At 39.4% G+C, this 20027-nt stretch overlaps 1 protein-coding gene across 3 annotated transcripts in view; it reads left to right on the top strand.

Annotated features, from left to right (window-relative positions):
• PCDH11X (protocadherin 11 X-linked) overlaps nucleotides 1-20027 on the top strand; it is a 992740-nt gene that overhangs the window by 724012 nt on the left and 248701 nt on the right. For all 3 annotated transcript variants that reach the window (XM_048863059.2, XM_048863058.2, XM_075132425.1), the window contains one exon: nucleotides 19361-19559. In XM_048863059.2, the coding sequence (XP_048719016.2) occupies nucleotides 19361-19559 (199 nt within the window). The remainder of the gene's footprint in view (nucleotides 1-19360; nucleotides 19560-20027) is intronic.

Genomic DNA, 20027 nt, shown 5'->3' with positions numbered 1-20027 from the left:
TTAATTGGGAAGAACACAACTAGGAAATGCAGAAAGTGTATTTAGGACAGGAAAAGTAATCTGAAATGCAGACAAGATGAATTCCACCTCTCTCTCAGCTGTGGTCTTGGAAGCATCTTTGTCTAGATAGATTTAAGTCAGTGACATGGATATTTTATTTCTTCCGTCACTTGCACTGACATTACCTCTTGTAATTTCCTCTGCCTGTTCACATGCTTGTTTTCTGGTGAGTCAATTAATTTAAAAATCTAGTACATCAAAAGACAATTTTATTGTTTAAAATAGAATAATTCATCTAAGGCTGACTTGGCTTCAGTATTATTTACTGAAAGTTATTAATGGGTTCTGTGAAATGGAACAAAAATGAAGAGGATAATGCTAATTACACACTATACATTTCACCCACCTCTTACATATACATTTGGTTGTTGACTTGCAAAGAATAGTAAAGCTCACAAGTCAGCTTGCTTCTGATTTGAATATTACTACTAAAGTGACAAAAAATAAGACCAAAGGTCAAATTAATAAAAAAACAGTAGGGGAATGAATGTAAATAACACCACAAGTGTCACTTTTAAATATTTGGCTTTGAAGATGCGTGAGGTACATATTTTGTTTGGTGGAAAGCATGCATGATCTGTGCATTGATGGAAGTAAGAATGCAGTGAGCAGGATTACATTGGATTCTTTATTCATTGAAATGCCTCAAGTAAATACACACTTCCATCTTGCTTGTTTTCCTACGATAGCTCCCTCTGTTCTCGGTTACATGGAACTTATTCCTTCTAAGTAACAAAAACACAAGTAGGTTGTCCGCTGACCAATTGTCTTGGATTATCATGGCGCTGTTATGCAGTGACCTGGAATTTCAGCCTTATCAAGAATAAGATAAGGGATTTTCTACAGTATGAGGGATATCATGGTGCTCTTTGCTGTATTAAACTCTACCTTTGCGTCATTGCACCTCATTTTCTAATGGGTATGGACCCAACAACGCTTTAGGCCAGGAGACCCTTGAAAGGGGTCTAAAGCAATAGAAAATCTCTGTAACGTTTTCTTTCAAGAGATTTCTCCCCAGTGGCTCAATAGGGGAGGATGTGGTTAATTCCTCTCAACCCTTGGAACAGGCTCTAAGACCCACCTCCAAACCCTGTGGATCAACAGGGATCCATACAGAATGCTGTGCAATCAGTGGGAGGCTATGGACCTCCACACCAGCTCTGTGTCTCCAGAATACTTTCCTGGCAACACTGGAGACATGTTGATAGGTCAGGTAGTTGTTGCCCAGAGATCTTCCTTAGAGAGGGCTGGCTCTCTCTTTCAGAGTGAGGGCCTCAGAAATGTAATCTAGCCTTAGGCTGTCTGTGTGGGATGAGTACTCATTGCACCTTTCCTCCTGTGTTTTTGCACACCCATGCAATGCTGGCCCTAATACAGTTCATATTAAAATTCATAAATCTGGTGTTGCTTTGAATTAGTACAGCAGCACTAGCCTCCTGGCAGACATGAGGTGTGTTAACAAGCTGAAGGAAACTGGAGGAATCGGCTTTCCAAAAACTGCAGGTACAGCATTTCTATCCTCCTAGGACAGAAATGAACAATTCTTCAGGCAAACCAACATATTCTTTATTACTTCTGTCACTTATGCTATATATTCTACTCCTTGAAGAACGGAGCTATAAGTAATCTTAACGTTCGAAAGGAATGAGTCCACATGGTTTGGAAACAATCCAACAGGACTCTAAAGAACATGGGATGGTTAATGGGAGTATTTGTGGCTATACTGACGCTACATGAGCAGTGATTTGAGAGACCAATGTTATATATTCTGATTATCAGAGAGGACAATTGTAGTCTGTGGGGACAAAAAGAAAAGAAAAGAAACAATCAAACCTACAACCATACTGCACATAGAATCATAGAATATCAGGGTTGGAAGGCACCTCAAGAGGTCATCTAGTCCAACCCCCTGCTCAAAGCAGGACCAATCCCCAACTAAATCATCCCAGCCAGGGCTTTGCAAGCCTGACCTTAAAAACTTCTAAGGAAGGAGATTTCACCACCTCCCTAGGTAACCCATTCCAGTGCTTCACCACCCTCCTAGTGAAAAAGTTTTTCCTAATATCCAACCTAAACCTCCCCCACTGCAACTTGATACCATTACTCATTGTTCTGTCATCTGCTACCACTGAGAACAGTCTAGATCCATCCTCTCTGAAACTCCCTTTCAGGTAGTTGAAAGCAGCTGTCAAATCCCCACTCATTCTTCTCTTCTGCAAACTAAATAATCCTAGTCCCCTCATCCTCTCCTCATAAGTCATGTGCTCCAGCCCCCTAATCATTTTTGTTGTCCTCTGCTGGACTCTTTCCAATTGTTCTACATCCTTCTTGTAATGTGGGGCCCAAAATTGAACACTGTACTCCAGATGAGGCCTCACCAATGCCAAATAGAGGGGAATAATCAGGTCCCTCGATCTGCTGGCAATGCTCCTACTTATACAGCCCAAAATGCCATTAGCCTTTTTGGCAGTAAGGCCCACTGTTGACTCATATCCAGTTTCTCATCCACAGTAACCCCTAGGTCCGTTTCTGCGGAGCACAGTGCTTTGATTTTTACATTTTTCCTATTTATAAGTTTTATAAGTACACTTCTACCCCAATATAATGTGAACCGATATAACACGGGTTTGCATACAATGCGGTAAAGCTCCGACACGCTGCTCTGAGCAGTGTGTTAAGGGTGCTGGGCCGGGCCTGTGCCGAGGGATTGGATAAGGGGCAGAGGGTCTCGGGGGCAGTCAGGGGCTCTCCCCACCGGGGTCTTGGAGGCAGGAGTGGTGGAGGGGCACTTTTGGGGGTGCTGCAGTCCCAGAGTGCCCTGGGGGATTAGCGGGGGGCCGGAGCAGCCTGATCCTCTTCCCTTGCCCCAGCCCCAGCCGTGTCACTCGGGGGAGGGGGCTTGAGGGAAGGAATCCCCCCCTGCACTCACCGACAGCGGCGGAAGCGGAGCAGCCCGACCCTAGCTCGCTCCACTCCACCAGCTCCCAGCCACGGCGCTCCGCTTCCTGCTGCAGGTGAGTACAGGGAGGTGTCCGCTCCCCAAACTCCTGCACTTACCAGTGGCGGGAAGCGGAGCACCACGGCTGGGAGGTGGCAGAGTGGAGCAAGCTGGAGCCGTGTTGCTCCGCTTCCCGCCGCTTCCAGTGAGTGCCTGTCAGGGGGGCAGAGGGTGTGGATAGGGGTCGGAGCAGTCAGGGGACAGGGAGCAGGGGGGTTGGGTAGGGGGTGGAGTCCTGGGGGTGATTATAGACGGGGGTCTCTGGAAGGGGCATCAGGGAACAAGGAACGGGGGGCCAAAGCAAGTTCGATATAACACGGTCTCACCTATAACGCGGTGACATTTTTTGTCTCCCGAAGACTGAGATATATAGGGGTGGAGGTGTATTTTAGACATCCATTTAAGACTGCTTCCTTTGGCAGAAAGTATCACTGCCTCCATTTGTGGTTTTGAATTATAACATTTCATTAAAAAAAAATCTGAAAACCTGTTTATCTGCTGGGTTATCGAACTCCAGAGTCAGGCTAGAGGTCGGTGTATGCTGGCAGAAGAGTACTGCAAGGAGAAGCCTTCTGATTTTAATCAAATTAAATAAAGTGCAATGCTCTGTCTTAGAACAGCTCTGAGATAAAATGAGTGTGCTGAAAGTATACATTGATATAAAATGTTACACAGTGTTTATCCAATGATATTCACACTGGACTCCTCATTCTTCTTAAAAGTAAAGTAATATTTAAAAATAAAATATATTCAGTTTTATGACACGTCTTTTTAGGTTGCTTGTGCCAGACAGGAATTGTGATGGATTCAGCCTCCTTGGTTGGAACGTTTACATGGTGTCTCCTCTGTTTGAAACTGTTTTCATTGGGGAAAGCTGTCTGGAGCCTTTTTCCTCTTGACTCTTTGTAATTTCAATAAATTGAATGCTGATGAAAGGTGCCAGAGTAAAAACCCTAGAGAATGATGTCCTTTGCATCTGCACAGAACAACACTGGCATGAGTAGCAGCAATACAAGCTTCCTTGCAATGGGCCAAACCCTGCCTTCATTTACATACTAAAGACAGCGGGGACGCAGCGGTTCAGGAGCCTACTTGTGCTACCATTGATGTCAGTTGCAAAACTCCTATTAACCTCAGTGGTGCAGGAGCAGGCCCTAACCAAAGGAATAATTTGATTTGGCTTACAGCCTTTCCAGTAGGTTTCTGTTCAGGAGAGAGTAGGGGCCGAGAGTGCTGTGGTCTGAATGCCCATTCACTTTTGGCTTTGCTGCTGAGAATGACAACAAGGGTGCTAATTGGTGCCAACTGTGAGTCCAATTATGCTAATTGATGGCAACATCATTACATCAAGAGATAGCTACAGAAAGTGAATGTATTGTGCTCTTCCATTGTGACCAGGTCAGTTTCCATGTAAGCTATTTAAATATTTAGCTATATCTAATACTGAAGGCTGGTAAAATGTTGCTGTAAAACAAATGTCTTGAGACAGCATGTCAGTTATGAAATATTTTGAACTGATTTATCCTTCGAAAAACTTTGAACCCTCTGAAAGCTATAGGTTTCAGAGTAGCAGCTGAGTTAGTCTGTATCTGCAAAAAGAACAGGAGTACTCGTGGCACCTAAGAGACTAACAAATTTATTAGAGCATAAGCTTTCTTGGGCTATAGCCCACTTCATCGGATGCATAGAATGGAACATATAGTAAGAACATATATATACATAGAGAGAAGGTGTAAGTTGCCATGGAAACTGTAAGAGACTAATTAGTTAAGATGAGCTATTATCAGCAGGAGAAAAAAACTTTTGTAGTGATAATCAAGATGGCCCATTTAGACAGTTGACAAGAAGGTGTGAGGATACTTAACTTAGGGAAATAGATTCAATATGTGTAATGACCCAGCCACTCCCATTCTCTATTCAAACCCAAGTTAATGGTATCTAGTTTGCATATTAATTCAAGCTCAGCAGTTTCTCCTTAGAGTTTGTTTTTGAAGCTTTTCTGTTGCAAAATTGCCACCCTTAAATCTTTACTGAGTGGGAGAGGTTGAAGCGTTTCCTACTGGTTTTTGAATGTTATGATTCCTGAGTCAGATTTGTGTCCATTTATTCTTTTGCATAGAGACTGTCCGGTTTGGTCAATGTACATGTGCCAGCAATGCCCCTCTGCCATGTACATTGGCCCAATCAATGTGTGTGTGTGTGTGTGGGGGGGAATATACCTAGTTTTCTTGCCAGGGAATATTTCTCCCATTCATTGTGGAAGATTTGATATCCTCTATATCCTTCAATCTTCCTAGCCCTTAGTTGTTTTCAGATTTTGTGCTGAGCGGGATCTCAGTCTCTCAGGTCAACTAACAAAAGGCCAAACCCCGGCTGCACTAAAACTTCAGGAGAGTTCTTTAACTCACTTTTATGGCGCTCCCCTGGCACCACTGGCAGTGGCATGAGTTCCAGAAATGACAATCCGACAACGCAGTACTATGGGGTTTGGTGCTGCAGAAGGTGACTTTACTGAATATCTAATGTGATGTTTGTATATGGCCACAGAAGTAGAACATGTCTAATTCATTAAATAAGGAATAATGGTTGGGAAGACCATTGAGATTTAGCAGGTCAGCTGCTACATAGGCTAATTTTTATTTAGGTTATAGATATTCAATGTTTTGTGTGTATATTTTTGTAATAATTGGGGTCTAGAGGACTACCCTGATTGTTGTAAGCAAAGTTGTTGGAAGGTGGAATAAAATTAACACAACACTGTGCACTGTAGTGTGCGCGCGTGTGTGTGAAATAAAAGCCTCCCCTTCCTAAAGTACAGGGGCAATTGTCATTTACAGTCATGTACCTATTGTGGTAATGATCAAATATTACAAAATGGTACACATAAGTCTCATTTGTTAAGCAATTGTAATTCATCTATAATTAATGTAGCAAACATTCTGCAGCTGTCATTATTTAGTTAGGATGAATTAATAAAATCTTTACTGTTCAATAAAACAAATTTATTTTTAACACATTTCACTCATTGAGATCCTGTTCTCTTAGAATTCAGTGTAACTCCACGTTTCACATATTGGCAGACTGTCAGCTGTACCTCATATTTTATATTTCTATGACACAGTCATAATGTTCCTGACCTGTAGGACAGCCATGTTGATTCAGTGCCTTGCCAAAAAAAGTGCTTGTGAGATTAAGAAGCCGAGCTGAACAGAAAAATTCCAGTTACGCTTTTTTTTATTAGAATTTGCCAGTTCATCAACACTGATATGTTTAGCAGAAACCATTCGATTTTATCAGGCTTCTGATGGACCCCAGGCAGGCATTGCAACCTGCCTGCCAGCTTGCCCACCCACTCCTCCACAGCTTGCTTGATGGGTTGCTAGGGAATGTATGCTTCTAGGGTCCACCATGTAGATTTAACCTGAGCCAGGGACTGCAGGGCTTCCAGGTCCAGGGCAGACCACCATGCGGATTGCCTTGGAATTGGGTCCCCAGGGTTTCTGTACTGTCCTGGTGAGCCAGCTGGCTCCCAGAGCTGTCTGATTCCTGGGGCAGCGAACTCCCTAGAGCTGTCCAACTCCCAGGCAGCCAGAAGAGCCAGCAGACCCAGGAGACAAGGAGCCACAAGGGCCCCAGCTCCTTGGCTACACAGGCACATAGGTCTGCCCATGCACATCATCATTCAGATAATTATGGGCATCTGCCCTTCCCGTCATCAGAAAAATGTAGGGCTTTGGGATCAAAGAAGAATCATAACAGTACATGGTTTAAAAATATATATATATTGAGAACGGCTTTTTTTTTTTATTTATTTCTGTGGTAGCCACTGTGGTACACATCTCATTAAATTAAGTTTGGACTATTGCTGCTTACAACCCCAAAGAGCTAAAAAAGCTTTCTTGCCACTCTTACAGAAAGTGGCAACCTGGCTGCCGGGCGGAATAGACAGGCACAAATGTATGGTAGCAGTATGCGACATGCTCCACTCACTTTGTTTCTGTCTGTGATCTCTGATGTCCTAAATGGCCTGGTGTCGGGATATTTGAAACACCAGTTCCCTAACTTTGACCCATCAAGAAATTTACTTTTTAGGAAAATTGTAGCTGTCAAGATCTACCATTGTGGGTTTTTTACCATAAAGAAAAAGAAATTACATACTCCAGCCATGCCAATGAGTATCATACTCAGTGGATCATCTGTACCTTAAATTTGAAATTCTACCAATTGCCGAAAAGCCCATGAAAGCCCCATGCACCCCTTAACATCTGAATTAAGGGCTATCTGAACTCATTAATGCCACTCTCTTCATTGGGGCCAGAATTTTACCTTATGAGTTGAAGTAGGTATAAGTGGCACATAAGACCTGTGTACTAGGGTGAATTTCATCATCTGAGAATGTTTTAATTTTCACGTTTAAATAAATGAAAATAAATAATTATTTGCTTTCAATATTATACCGGTTTGTTTTCCGATGCAAACCACAGAGTTGAATGACAAGTGGATCCTTTCTCTGTGAGAGACTAAAGAGAAGACTAGATCCATTAATTTTGTTTAAAATGGTGAAGGCACATTTTCAAGTTTTTATGTGAATCCCTGTGATGGCTTGTGGAATTCTGTGCGTTCATATTTCTTCATAAGGATTTGATGTTTAAATGAAAAAATGAATAGAAAAAATAATAGCAAATGGATTTTTGATCAGCTTCTCCAAATTTCTTCCAAGTCTCTGTGGCTCAAACCGGCTCATCATGCAGGCACTTAATGGTTTAACCTTGACTGGCATGGTACAAAACTAAGGTCCAAAGGACAATGAATAATGCATTGAAGCAACATATACTATTCCATAAATCTATACCTAACACATTAAGAAAGAAGAAATATACCTACTGCAACCACAATTGACGGACTGATCCGAGAATGAAAATACAGCATGTACATTTATGACAATATAAATTCTTTTTTTAGTTCTGCATGTGCACTAAGGAAAGCAGAGAGCTAAGAATTTCAAGCAGGGTTCTTTACATAGAGGGTAATATTATTGCAATTCACTTTAAAAGAAATACCCCTTAAGAATTATTGTTGCATCATCCAAGGTATTTCTGTTTACATTGGCTAGATGAGATCTGTTGTCTTAGGCCAGTTGTGGCTAGTAGCAGCATCAAATGTCAGTGCTAAAGTTTCTGCTTATATTATTGATGGCCTATATTATAATTTTCTTATTTTTACCTTCTCACAACTAAAAGGACTTTACTCAAACTTTCAAAAAAGAAAACAGAAATCTATCAGGAAGCAAACTTGTAAAATTATAACCCCCAAATTAACAAACTCGGAAAGTTAGGAGCATATGAAAACAAAGGATTAGAATGGAAACTATTTCACAACCTCAACTACGGTTAATTTTACTAGCACAACAGCTATAGTACCTCTGTGTATTTTTATGAGCAATTTTAAATTAATCATGTCAACTTGAAATATCTTACACACATTAAACTTTAAAAAGTGTGCTTTCAACTGTCATTTTGACATCTCGTTAGCATACAATAACTGGCTTTCAAAAGCAAAATTAAATGTTTGACACACTTTAAATGCTGTTATATTTTCCACTTTTTATTTGCTCTTTTATTACAGTTCTTTGTTTTTTTGTGATGTTGATAAGTGTGAAAGATGATAATTTAATTGGTAGATGTTGTTTAAAAAATATTAACACATCAGATGTGTTTTTTTGGCAAGAGAGGATTAGATTGTTCATGAGATGAGCCCCTCCGGCTAATTATTCAGAAATCAGTGAAATGCAGCTTTGATCAGATTGACAAGAAGTTTGTTCAGTGGCTCTGACAAGGTTCAAGAGGAGGAATGGAATATCAATCTAACCAATATATCTGTTACGTTTGTGAATATTTTCTTCTCTCCTTAACAAAACAGGTAGCAAAAAGCTTTTCTGTTTTGGTTTTTTTACAAGAAGCAGTGGTTTAGCAAAAGTTATACTTCTGGAATATCTAGGTACAACACACTTCAACTATTTATGACATTTTAATTTTCCTTTAGAAATAACTGACGATACAATTTTCGCAAGTATCTCAAAATATGTCTACACTGCAACTGGAAGCATGATGGCAACATGCATTGGCATAACTGAACTAGCTTTGCTGTAGCTGACATGACTAAAAATAGGGTAGACGTGGTGGCGTGCACATCAGTGTGGGCTAGCAAAGCATGAGTACATGACTATGTCTTCAGCACACTTGTACAGCCTGTGCCCCTGTGTCTACGCTGCAATTTTTAGATGTGCTAGCTAGATTCTAGCTAGTGTGGGTATACCAATACATGCTGCAATCACACCTCCAATTGCTCCCCTTTTCAGAAGTGACTTTGGCACTTAGTCACTCATTAGGCACACATTAATGGGACTTAGGCTCCTCAACTACAAAGGTATTTTTGAAATTTTTACCCTCAATGTAAAAAAAAAAAAGCCTAAAAATAAAACAGAAATACCTTTTAAAAATGAAATTTCATACTTCATTTTTGCAGTGCACATAGTTGTAATCTCTAAATTGTTAATATTTTATTTCATTTAAAAACATTGAGAAGTCTATGATATGGATAATGTTTTATTTGCGTTCAGCTGGTCAGTCAACTGTGTGAGATGCTCCAACAAAATTATCCTGTGTCTCTTGGCAAACTGATGAAGTATGTCTCCTAGATATCAACCTCTCTAAATTGGATTAACAAATGAGAAGGAATACATGAAGAAAAACTGAAATCCTAGCAATGGCATAGGATGGTAAAATTATCAATCATAATGCAGAAAAGATAGAATGGCATTCAACAAATATTTGTATGATATATTTGGAAAGAAGCAAGATGTACATATGTATATCTTCCAATAGTAACTAGTGGGGCTTTTAGACTGCAACTATTAAATTGAACATTTTTAAATCAGCAGATCGGATATTTTGCACCCAAGAATTTTAAAAGAATTGGTTGAGGAGCTCTCTGAATCGTTTATTTTGATTTTTTTAAAAACAAACAAACAAACAAACCTTGTAATACTGGGGAAGCTCCAGAGGACTGAAACAAAGCTAATGTTTTGCCAGTATTTAAAAATGGTAAACAGTATGACCTGGGAAACTACAGGTCAGTTAATCTGACAGTGATCCCTGGCAAAATCATAGAATGACTGCTAAGAGACTCAACGAGTAAAGAATTAAGGGATGTTGATATAGCTAATAATAATCAACATGATTTTATGGCAAATAGGTCTGGATAAATAAATTTCCTTTTTATAAGATCATAAATTTGTTCAAGAGTTTTGACATGAGTCTGCTTTAAGGCTTCTGACTGAGTTCCTCATGGTATTCTGATTACTACCCACCCCCACCAAAAAAAAAAGAGACAGAGTGAGAGAAGCCCAGAATCACTATACAAAATCAGGTTTCAGAGTAACAGCCGTGTTAGTCTGTATTCGCAAAAAGAAAAGGAAAACTTGTGGCACCTTAGAGACTAACCAATTTATTTGAGCATAAGCTTTCGTGAGCTACAGCTCACTTCATCGGATGCATACTGTGGAAAGTGTAGAAGATCTTATTATATACACACAAAGCATGAAAAAATACCTCCTCCCACCCCATTCTCCTGCTGGTAATAGCTTATCTAAAGTGATCACTCTCCTTACAATGTGTATGATAATCAAGTTGGGCCATTTCCAGCACAAATCCAGGTTTTCTCACTCCGTCCCCCCCCACATACAAACTCACTCTCCTGCTGGTAATAGCTTATCTAAAGTGACCACTCTCCTTACAATGTGTATGATAATCAAGGTGGGCCATTTCCAACACAAATCCAGGTTTTCTCACCCCCCCCCCACAAACTCAGGAGAGTGAGTTTGTGTGTGTGTGTGGGGAGGAGGGGGTGAGAAAACCTGGATTTGTGTTGGAAATGGCCCACCTTGATTATCATACACATTGTAAGGAGAGTGGTCACTTTAGATAAGCTATTACCAGCAGGAGAGTGGGGTGGGAGGCGGCATTTTTTCATGCTTTGTGTGTATATAATAAGATCTTCTACACTTTCCACAGTATGCATCCGATGAAGTGAGCTGTAGCTCACGAAAGGTTATGCTCAAATAAATTGGTTAGTCTCTAAGGTGCCACAAGTTCTCCTTTTCTTTATACAAAATCAGTGCAGCCCATATTAAAGGGATTAAAAATTGATTAACTGATAGATTACAAAAATTAAATGGGGAATAGTCATCCAATTCGGGTGTATTTAAGGGGCTCCCCTTCTTGACCTAATGCTATTCAATATTTTTCTCAGTGATCTGTAAGAAAATATAAAATCATTGCTGGTAAATTTTTCAGATGATGCAAAAATAAGTGGATTGGTAAATAATGGTGGGGACAGGTCAGTTAGACAGACTGACCTAGAATGTGTGGCAAGGTGGTCTCATTTGAGAAATTTGTATTTAAATACAGCCAAATCCAAAGTCATCTATCTAGGAGCAAAGAATGTAGGTCACACATAAGATGGGAGAATATAGCCTGCAAAACAGTGACTCTGAAGACGACGTGCAGGTCATGGTAGATAAACAGTTGAACGTGAGCTCACACTGTGATGTTGTAACTAAAAGAGCGAACATAGTATTTGGATGTATAAGTCGGAGTAGAGAGCGTGCCTTACCTCTGTATCTGGTGTTAGTGAGATCATTGTTGAAATACTGTGTCCAGTTTGGGTGTCTTCAAGAAGGATGATGAAAAATTAAAAAAGAGCTACAAGAATTATTCAAAGCCTGGAAAACATGCCTCAAGATGTGTCTACACAAACGCTTGATGTGCGGAAAGCTGGGGTGTAAATCTACATTGCTCCAGTGAGCCATGTGTTTATTGTCCATGTGAACCCTGCTGCTGCAGATTTCAAGTCTTCTTTTAAAATAAAATTTTTGTTAGGACTAATACACATACCTTTGTTCTTCATTCAAAAATCCACCTTCCAAATGGGGGGAGAAGGGAGAAGGCACCTATAAGACGGTTGTAACTTTAAAGTAATTAATTATAAACCATAAAAGGTTAGTGTGGCATATTTAAATTGACATTGTAAATGTAGATATCTTAGAGTAATTGATCTGAGCTGAATGTGTATGTGAATTACTGGGAGTAGGAGTTGTATAATGATTGGTGGAAACTGAATATGTTGCAACTATAGCAGTCCAGGCTATGAAATCTAGGCAAAAGAGAAGTAATTTTGGCTTTCCTTTATTGGGTCCAACAGTAGCGATTATTTTTCTGTGTCTGAGGTTGGATGCTTTTAACCTGTAAGCATTCTGCTGTTTGTTTTTATGCAATTCAGAGGGTATTGTATACTGATAAAATCTGAAAACAAAATTTGGTGCTGTGTCTCTGTAAAAAGCATGTGGAACAAAAGATTATACTTAAGTACTCTGTGGGGGTAAATATAGGAAAAACTGAGTTGGAAATAATGATGATTGGGGAGCCTTTCTGAGCAGTGTCTAGAAGAGCCATTGGTGTTGACTGAAGATGATTATATAGTCAAGATATTTATCGTATATATTCCTCTGACCTATGGAAAGTATCAGTAAAAGAGAAAGTGCAGTGATGGCAAAATAACAGGGTTTTGCATTGAAAAAGAAAAAAAAAGATGTTGACTCATTTGTCCACTGGGAGGAAACACTGGAGGAAAAGATGGAAATAACCTTTTGTTCTGTTTTCGTGGTATCTTAGAGTGTGTATTTGAAAAAGCGCTGGCTTAAATCTTAATTTTCAACTAACGAATATAATTAATCCAACATAAACTAAAATAGTAATGTAAACATTTTTTGTACACACTCTTATTTTAAACTGATATTAATTTGCTTCAATGAATGAAAATAACAAGGTTAATAGTTTAATGCTACTGAGTTGATATCAGCTGTTTTTTTTTTCTATTTTTCTTTTTTCAGTTTTTGATTATAAATTAACAAATCCCCTGGTGTATAATTCTAGGAATCATCCCTCCAATGTATCGAAAGCTATTTACTTAGACTCATCTTTTATTGGTCCCACTGCCACAGTCTAATTATTGTCATGAAACAATGAACTCTGTGTAGTTTGCGGCTTTGATCAGTCTTCATATAGCTTGGAATAATGAGGGTGAAAGTTTTGTTTTGTTTGTTTTTGGTTTTTGATTCAGTTTCTTTTTGTAATTCAGTTTGATCCCACCAGAGACAGGCTGCTTTACAAAATGCAGCCTTTTCTTAGCTGCCAGATGACACCTCTGACAAAAATTCTGATTGTGCTTATGACATCTCTGGAAGCAACCTTCATTGTCTTTTAATTTCACTGAAGAACAAATTTAATAGCACTAAATATGTCAAAAAATGAATTTGAACTAAAAAATGTCGCACATAGAATCATAGAATCATAGAATATCAGAGTTGGAAGGGACCTCAGGAGGTCATCTAGTCCAACCCCCTGCTCAAAGCAGGACCAATCCCCAATTAAATCATCAAAACTGCAACTTTGCAGGGATGCTCAGCAACAGCAACTTCCTCCTAAGAAACGGAGCTCTGGTTCTGGCTTCCAGAGCAAACCCAAGATCTGAGAGGCAGGCAAAGGGGAGGGAATTCTGCCAGAGGCCTTCAAACACACACACACCAACATCTGGGACACAGAGCCTTCCTCGACTTTTTTTCTTCTCTCTTGAGGTTCTTCTCACTTCTGCAGAGAAGGGCTGGAAGAGACATAGCTGGAAGACAACCCACGCATCTATGCCTTGCTTCCAGTACGAAATGATAGGAGACATTGGAAATGGGTGGACTGGTACTTTTATAATAGAACATCTTTCTTTACACTGAAAAGAAGCTGAGAGGAAAGTTATGGTTTGTAGCTCAAGTTCCTTTAAGGTTCTAATCCTATATTAATATTCTGTAAAGCTAAAAAAATTAAAGATTTTTTTCTTTCTTTTTAAAATGTGGTAACTTGTAATCAAATGAATAAAACAGGCCATAATCCTTGTTATTCTGTTACTATGTATATATACTCCCTTTGGAGATAAATAGAAAAACAGCTGGAGTCTGAGGATATTTTGTAATCTTATAAATTGAAATTGAAATGCCTCAAGGAGGAAATTTCCAAAATAAATGTGACAGAAGATAAGTCCCTGCTTTTGGCAAAATTTTATTAGTATGACTTGTTCCAGATTGTTGTTGTGGTTTCTGCATGAATTAAGACAATGACAGCACTGTTACTTGGGAAAAAAATAGTACTTTTCTTCTCTCATGTTGATAAATTGCTCTAGAGGTAACTGCTTTGTTATCAGATTGTATTATCAAGTGTGTCAAACTTTGCAAGCACATTTTCAAATTAATGATTATGAACCAGATCCTTACCTGGTGTAAATTGGGGTAACTCCATTGACTTCAGTGGTACTGTGGTGATTTATACCAGCTAAACATCTGGCTCCCTATACTTTTAAGGCAGATATTTTTGTCTGTTACTAATAAAACCTTAATTTATGTTAACTGAAATAATATTTAAAAACTAATTTACTTTTCCCCATTTGTTTATTTGATTCATAGATTCCAATGCCAGAATGAACTATTATTTTCATTTAGTCTGATCTCCTGTGTAACACAGAACTTCCCTAAAATAATTCCTATATTAGCTCTTTCAGAAAAAACCTCTAATCTTGATTTTAAAATGTCAGTGATGGAGAGTCCACCATGACACTTAGTAAATTGTTCCAATGGTTAATTACTCTCACCATTAAAAAATTACTCATTTCTACTCTGAAGTTGTCTAGCTTTACTTTCCAGCCGTTGGATCGTGTTATACCTTTCTCTGCTAGATGGAAAAGCCCATTATTAAATATTTGTTCCCCATGTGGATACGTATAAACTGTAATGATGTCACCCCTTATTAACCTTCTCTTTGTTAAGCTAAATAGATTGAGTTATTTGAGTATATCACTGTAAGGCATGTTTCCACTCCTTTAATTATTCTCATGACTCTTCTCTGAACCCGCCTCAATTTATCAACATCTGTCTTGAACTGTGGGCACGAGGACTGGCCACAGTATTCCAGCAACAGTCACACCAGGACCAAATATGGATGTAAAATAACATCTCTACTCCTACTTGAGATTCCCCTGTTTATGCATCCCAGGATTGCATTAGTTTTTTTGGCAGCAGCATCACACTAGGAACTCATGTTCAGCTGATTAACCTCCCCACCCAGAATCTTTTTCAGTGTCACTGCTTCCCAGTATAGAGTCCCCCCATCCTGTAAGTATGGCCTACATTCTTTGTGCCTAGATATGTATATTTACATTTAGCCATATTAAAACAACACTGTTTACTTGCACCCAACTTACCAAGCAATCCAGAGTGCTGTGAATCAGTGACCTGTCCTCTTCATTATATACTAGTCCCAGATTTATTGTGTCATCTGCAAACTTAATCAGTAATGATTTTATATTTTATTTGAAGTAATTGAGAAAAATATTAAGCAGTGTAGGGGCAAGAACAGATCACTGCAGGACCCGACTGGAAACACATCCGGTCGATGATGAATCCCTATATACAATTACATTTTGAGACCTATCCGTTTAATGTGTGCCACGTAAATTTTATATCATTCTAGCTTTTTAATCAAAATGTCATATGGTACCAAGTCAAACACCTTATAGAAGTCTAAGTATATTACATCAGCATTATTGCCTTTATCAACCAAACTTGTAATCTCATCAAAAAATATATCAAGTTACTTTGACAGGCTCCATTTGTTTTCATTCCTCTCATCTTCGACAATTCAGTGGAAAACTGAATATACCTAGTTCTACAGTAATATTCAAAGGGGTAGTTTCTTTTGTGTCTGCAAAAGTTGTGTCTGGCAAATAGTTTATGCACTGGAATATGATGAGTCATAGTCACTATAAATGTATCTTAATTAGTTTACTATTCTTTTTCTTATTAATATCCTGTAAGGGCCTTATTTTTACATATTTACGCATGCGGTTGCATGTCTAATTGTTCTGTGCAGTTACTATATTTTATATATGCAGATTACATGCATAAATGTGCACACATTTTTGATTATCACAGGGCATAAGGCAGTTAGATTTTTTTTTTTTGGCTGTAAATTCCTCACCGTTGCTCCTATTATTCAGCTTCACCAGCAGTAACAACGGTGAGAGCACTAGTATAGATTAGATTTCAAGAAGCCATGGATATTTTAAGCATTGTGTCAACTGGGCCAGAAGACATCAGTCATCTCTGTGGAACGATCCCTTCCTCTGGGCCTTGTGGGGGGCACTTTTTGGGTCTCTGTGAGTTTGTGCTGGGGAAAGGATCAGAGACTGGGCAGGAGTGTGGTAGTTGCGGGTGAAAGTACACATTGTTCCCCATCCATTCATGCAAAACATTCCACAGCGTCTCTTTCCAGGAGTTTCTTTGGACAGCTACAGGCAGGTTGAGTCCCAGGTAGCTTTTGGACGGGTGCACTAAGTGCCAATACCAGAACAGAGGCATAGAGGATCTATATAGATAGGTCTGGCCTCTTGTGGATCCTCCATAATCTGTGAAATTTTAGCATGGGCCCTGAGGCCTTTTCTGCTGGGGCGAGACCCCACTGTCTCGAGTGCAAGACCTCTGCAATGGGATCCTCATCATTTTTTTTTTCTGTAAGGAAGATGATCCAAACCATAGTATTATGCATAGTATTAAGCATAGTATTATGCTTCTTTTGGGGAAAAATCTGAATGTTGTTGAACAAAGATGTGATATGGGTGTAAAACTGATGTAGTGAGCACTGTTTGCTAAGAAAACTTAATTTCTTTACAGTCACATTTTTATTTCTGTGTTGTCCATTACATTCTACTTGGAAGCTTATAGTAATTTTATTAAAACATGTATGTTTACATCCATCGTGGTGTTCAGTACTTAATGTCATAAGAAAGTGATGTTGAAGGTGTTTGTAATAACTTCCGTGTAACTTTAAAATGTAAGGATTTTTAGACTTCAGAGTGTTACGCTCCGGGGTAAAGGTATGTAAAGAAGGATGAGGAGAAGGAGCACAAACCAAGTGGACCTTGTAAACTGGAGTAATAGTAATAGGATGAAATTTAATAGTGAGAAGTGCAAGGTCATGCATTTAGTGATTAATAACAAGAATTTTTGTTATAAACTGGGGATGCATCACTTGGAAGTAACAGAGGAGGAAAAGAACCTCGGAGTATTGGTTGATCACAGGATGACTATGAGCTGCTAATGTGATATGGCCATGAAAAAAGTTAATGAGGTCTTGGGTGAGACCATCAGGTGAGGTATTTCCTGTAGAGATAAGGAGGTATTAGTACCATTATACAAGGCACTGGTAAGACCTCATCTGGAATACTGTGTGCAGTTCTGGTCTCCTGTGTTTAAGAAAGATGAATTCAAACTGGAACAGGTACAGAGAAGGGCTACTAGGATGGTCCGAGGAATGGAAAATCTGTCTTATGAAAGGAGACTCAAAGAGCTTGGCTTGTTTAGCCTAACCAAAAGAAGGCCGAGAGGAGATATGATTGCTATCTATAAATATATCAGAGGGATAAATACCACGGAGGGAGAAGAATTATTTAAGCTCAGAACCAATGTGGACGCAAGAACAAATGGATGTAAATTGGCCAGTAGGAAGTTTAGACTCAAAATTAGACAAAGGTTTCTAACCATCAGAGGAGTGACATTCTGGAACACCCTTCCAAGGGAAGCAGTGGGGGCAAAAGACATATCCGGCTTCAAAACTAAGCTTGATAAGTTTATTGAAGGGATGATATGATGGGATAGCCTAATTATCAGTTAATTGATCTTCAACTATTAGTGATAGATATGCCCAATGGCCTATGATGGGATGTTAGATAGGGTGGGATGTGAGTTACTACAGAGAATTCTTTCCTGGGTGTCTGGCTGGTGAGTCTTGCCCACATGCTCAGGGTTTAGCTGATCACCATATTTGGGGTTGGGAAGGAATTTTCCTCCAGGGCAGATTGGCAGAGGCCCTGGGGATTTTTCTCCTTCTTCTGCAGCTTGGGGCATGGGTCACTTGCTGGAGGATTCTCTGCGCCTTGAAGTCTTTAAACCGTGATTTGAGGACTTCAGTAGCTCAGACATAGGTTAGGGGTTTGTTACAGGAGTGGGTGGGTGAGATTCTGTGGCCTGCATTGTGCAGGAGGTCAGACTAGACCATCATAATGGTCCCTTCTGACCTTAAAGTCTATGATTATATGAAATTCTTTGCCTCAAACCAGTCATCTTGCTATGACTGTTTTGCTTCCTTACCCACTTCACCTTCCAAATATCAACCTTAGTATGAAGATAAATGGCCAGATTTTTAAAAGGTATTTAGGCACCTACTGGAATTTTTGAAAAGCCCTAGGTAGGCAGCTGGCACCTAAGTGTTAGGTACATAAATGCTTTTGAAAAATCTAATTAGGCACCTAAATACCTTTAAAAAACTGGCCCCAAAGCTCTTTGAATTATGGATGAAATCAAAACAAAAGCTTATGTCCCTACAATTTTTGGAGGGGAAGGTCTGAGGACTACTTTTAGTTCATTTGTTTAGATAGATTTTTTTAAAGATTTATTTTCATTGTAACATTTATTGTTATGTTATTACTGTGATTCTGAAAGAGTCAACCACATCAGTTAGAAATGTTTCAGAGTAGCAGCCGTGTTAGTCTGTATCCGCAAAAAGAAAAGGAGTACTTGTGGCACCTTAGAGACTAACCAATTTATTTGAGCATAAGCTTTCGTGAGCTACAGCTCACTTCATATGGTGCATCCACTACTTATGCTCAAATAAATTTGTTAGTCTCTAAGGTGCCACAAGTACTCCTTTTCTTTTTATCAGTTAGAAATGTTTCACATTCTCTGGCCTTAAAGTAGGGGAGTAGCTTATAATGAAAAGAATATCTTTTGAAAACCAGAGAAATGAGCAGAGAAATAAATTCAGACTCAAATGGTGATTGAAATCTCCAAGTCGATTTATGGAAGGCTTCAAAGGCCTGTGAAGGTTGACAGAATCTCTTTAGCATGAGGCGTCCTTCATTCTGCATCAAGGTTTACAGTTTTAAAAAATAGGAAAAGCTCTGCTGTCAGATGAAGCAGGTTTGAAAGCAGAGATGCCTGTTCACAAAAGCCTGAAATTGTGCACAACTGTAGATAATGTTAATGTGTCCTCACCAGATAGCTGAAATAATATATTTCCTACATTGGATGCATTAAGCAATTACTCAGTTTGTAGTTGAAACCATATAATTTTCTTTCTTTCCTTGCAGTCGCAACGCCGTGTCACATTTCACCTCCCAGACGGCTCCCAGGAAAGCTGCAGTGACAGTGGGCTTGGAGACCATGAACCCAGCAGCAGTGCAAGCACATCGCATCCTCTGCCCCTTGGTTTCCCCCAAGAGGAGTACTATGAACAGGCTTCGCCCAACAGTCGGACAGAAGGAGATGGCAATTCGGACCCGGAGTCCAGTAAGTGATGCTCTCTAGGCATATTAATGTTAATAAGTCACAAGTGGGCTAATTTTAAAGCCACTGATTAAAGTTTAATGCAAAATTAAGATGGGAAAATACTATTTTGGTTGCGAACTGGTACGTTTTAAAGACAAAAACGACAAAGTTCAAAGCAAATATTTTTGACCATTTTGTGTTGAAATGCTCTGTCAGTGTTGTAGCTGGTTTGCATCTTTATTAGCTGGGGTTTGTTATGGGTTTGGCATGCTAGAGAGAAGTGGTGCTTTCTGGTTAGCTGTCACTGCTGCCTTTTTTATTCACACTGATGCTCCTCAAGAACTGTATGGCTTTTAACATTTTCCCTTTCCATACTTTTCCCTACTGTGCATTCTACAATAGCAGCAGAGCCCTCTGAGCAACATGCAGTTCTTTGAAATCACTGCTGTTCTTCAGAAATTAAAGGTCCTCAGTTTAGTGTCTGTGAGG

Source organism: Caretta caretta, chromosome 9 (genome assembly GCF_965140235.1).
Source record: "Caretta caretta isolate rCarCar2 chromosome 9, rCarCar1.hap1, whole genome shotgun sequence".
Classification (NCBI taxonomy): domain Eukaryota; kingdom Metazoa; phylum Chordata; order Testudines; family Cheloniidae; genus Caretta; species Caretta caretta.
This window is presented reverse-complemented; position numbering and strand designations above follow the sequence as displayed.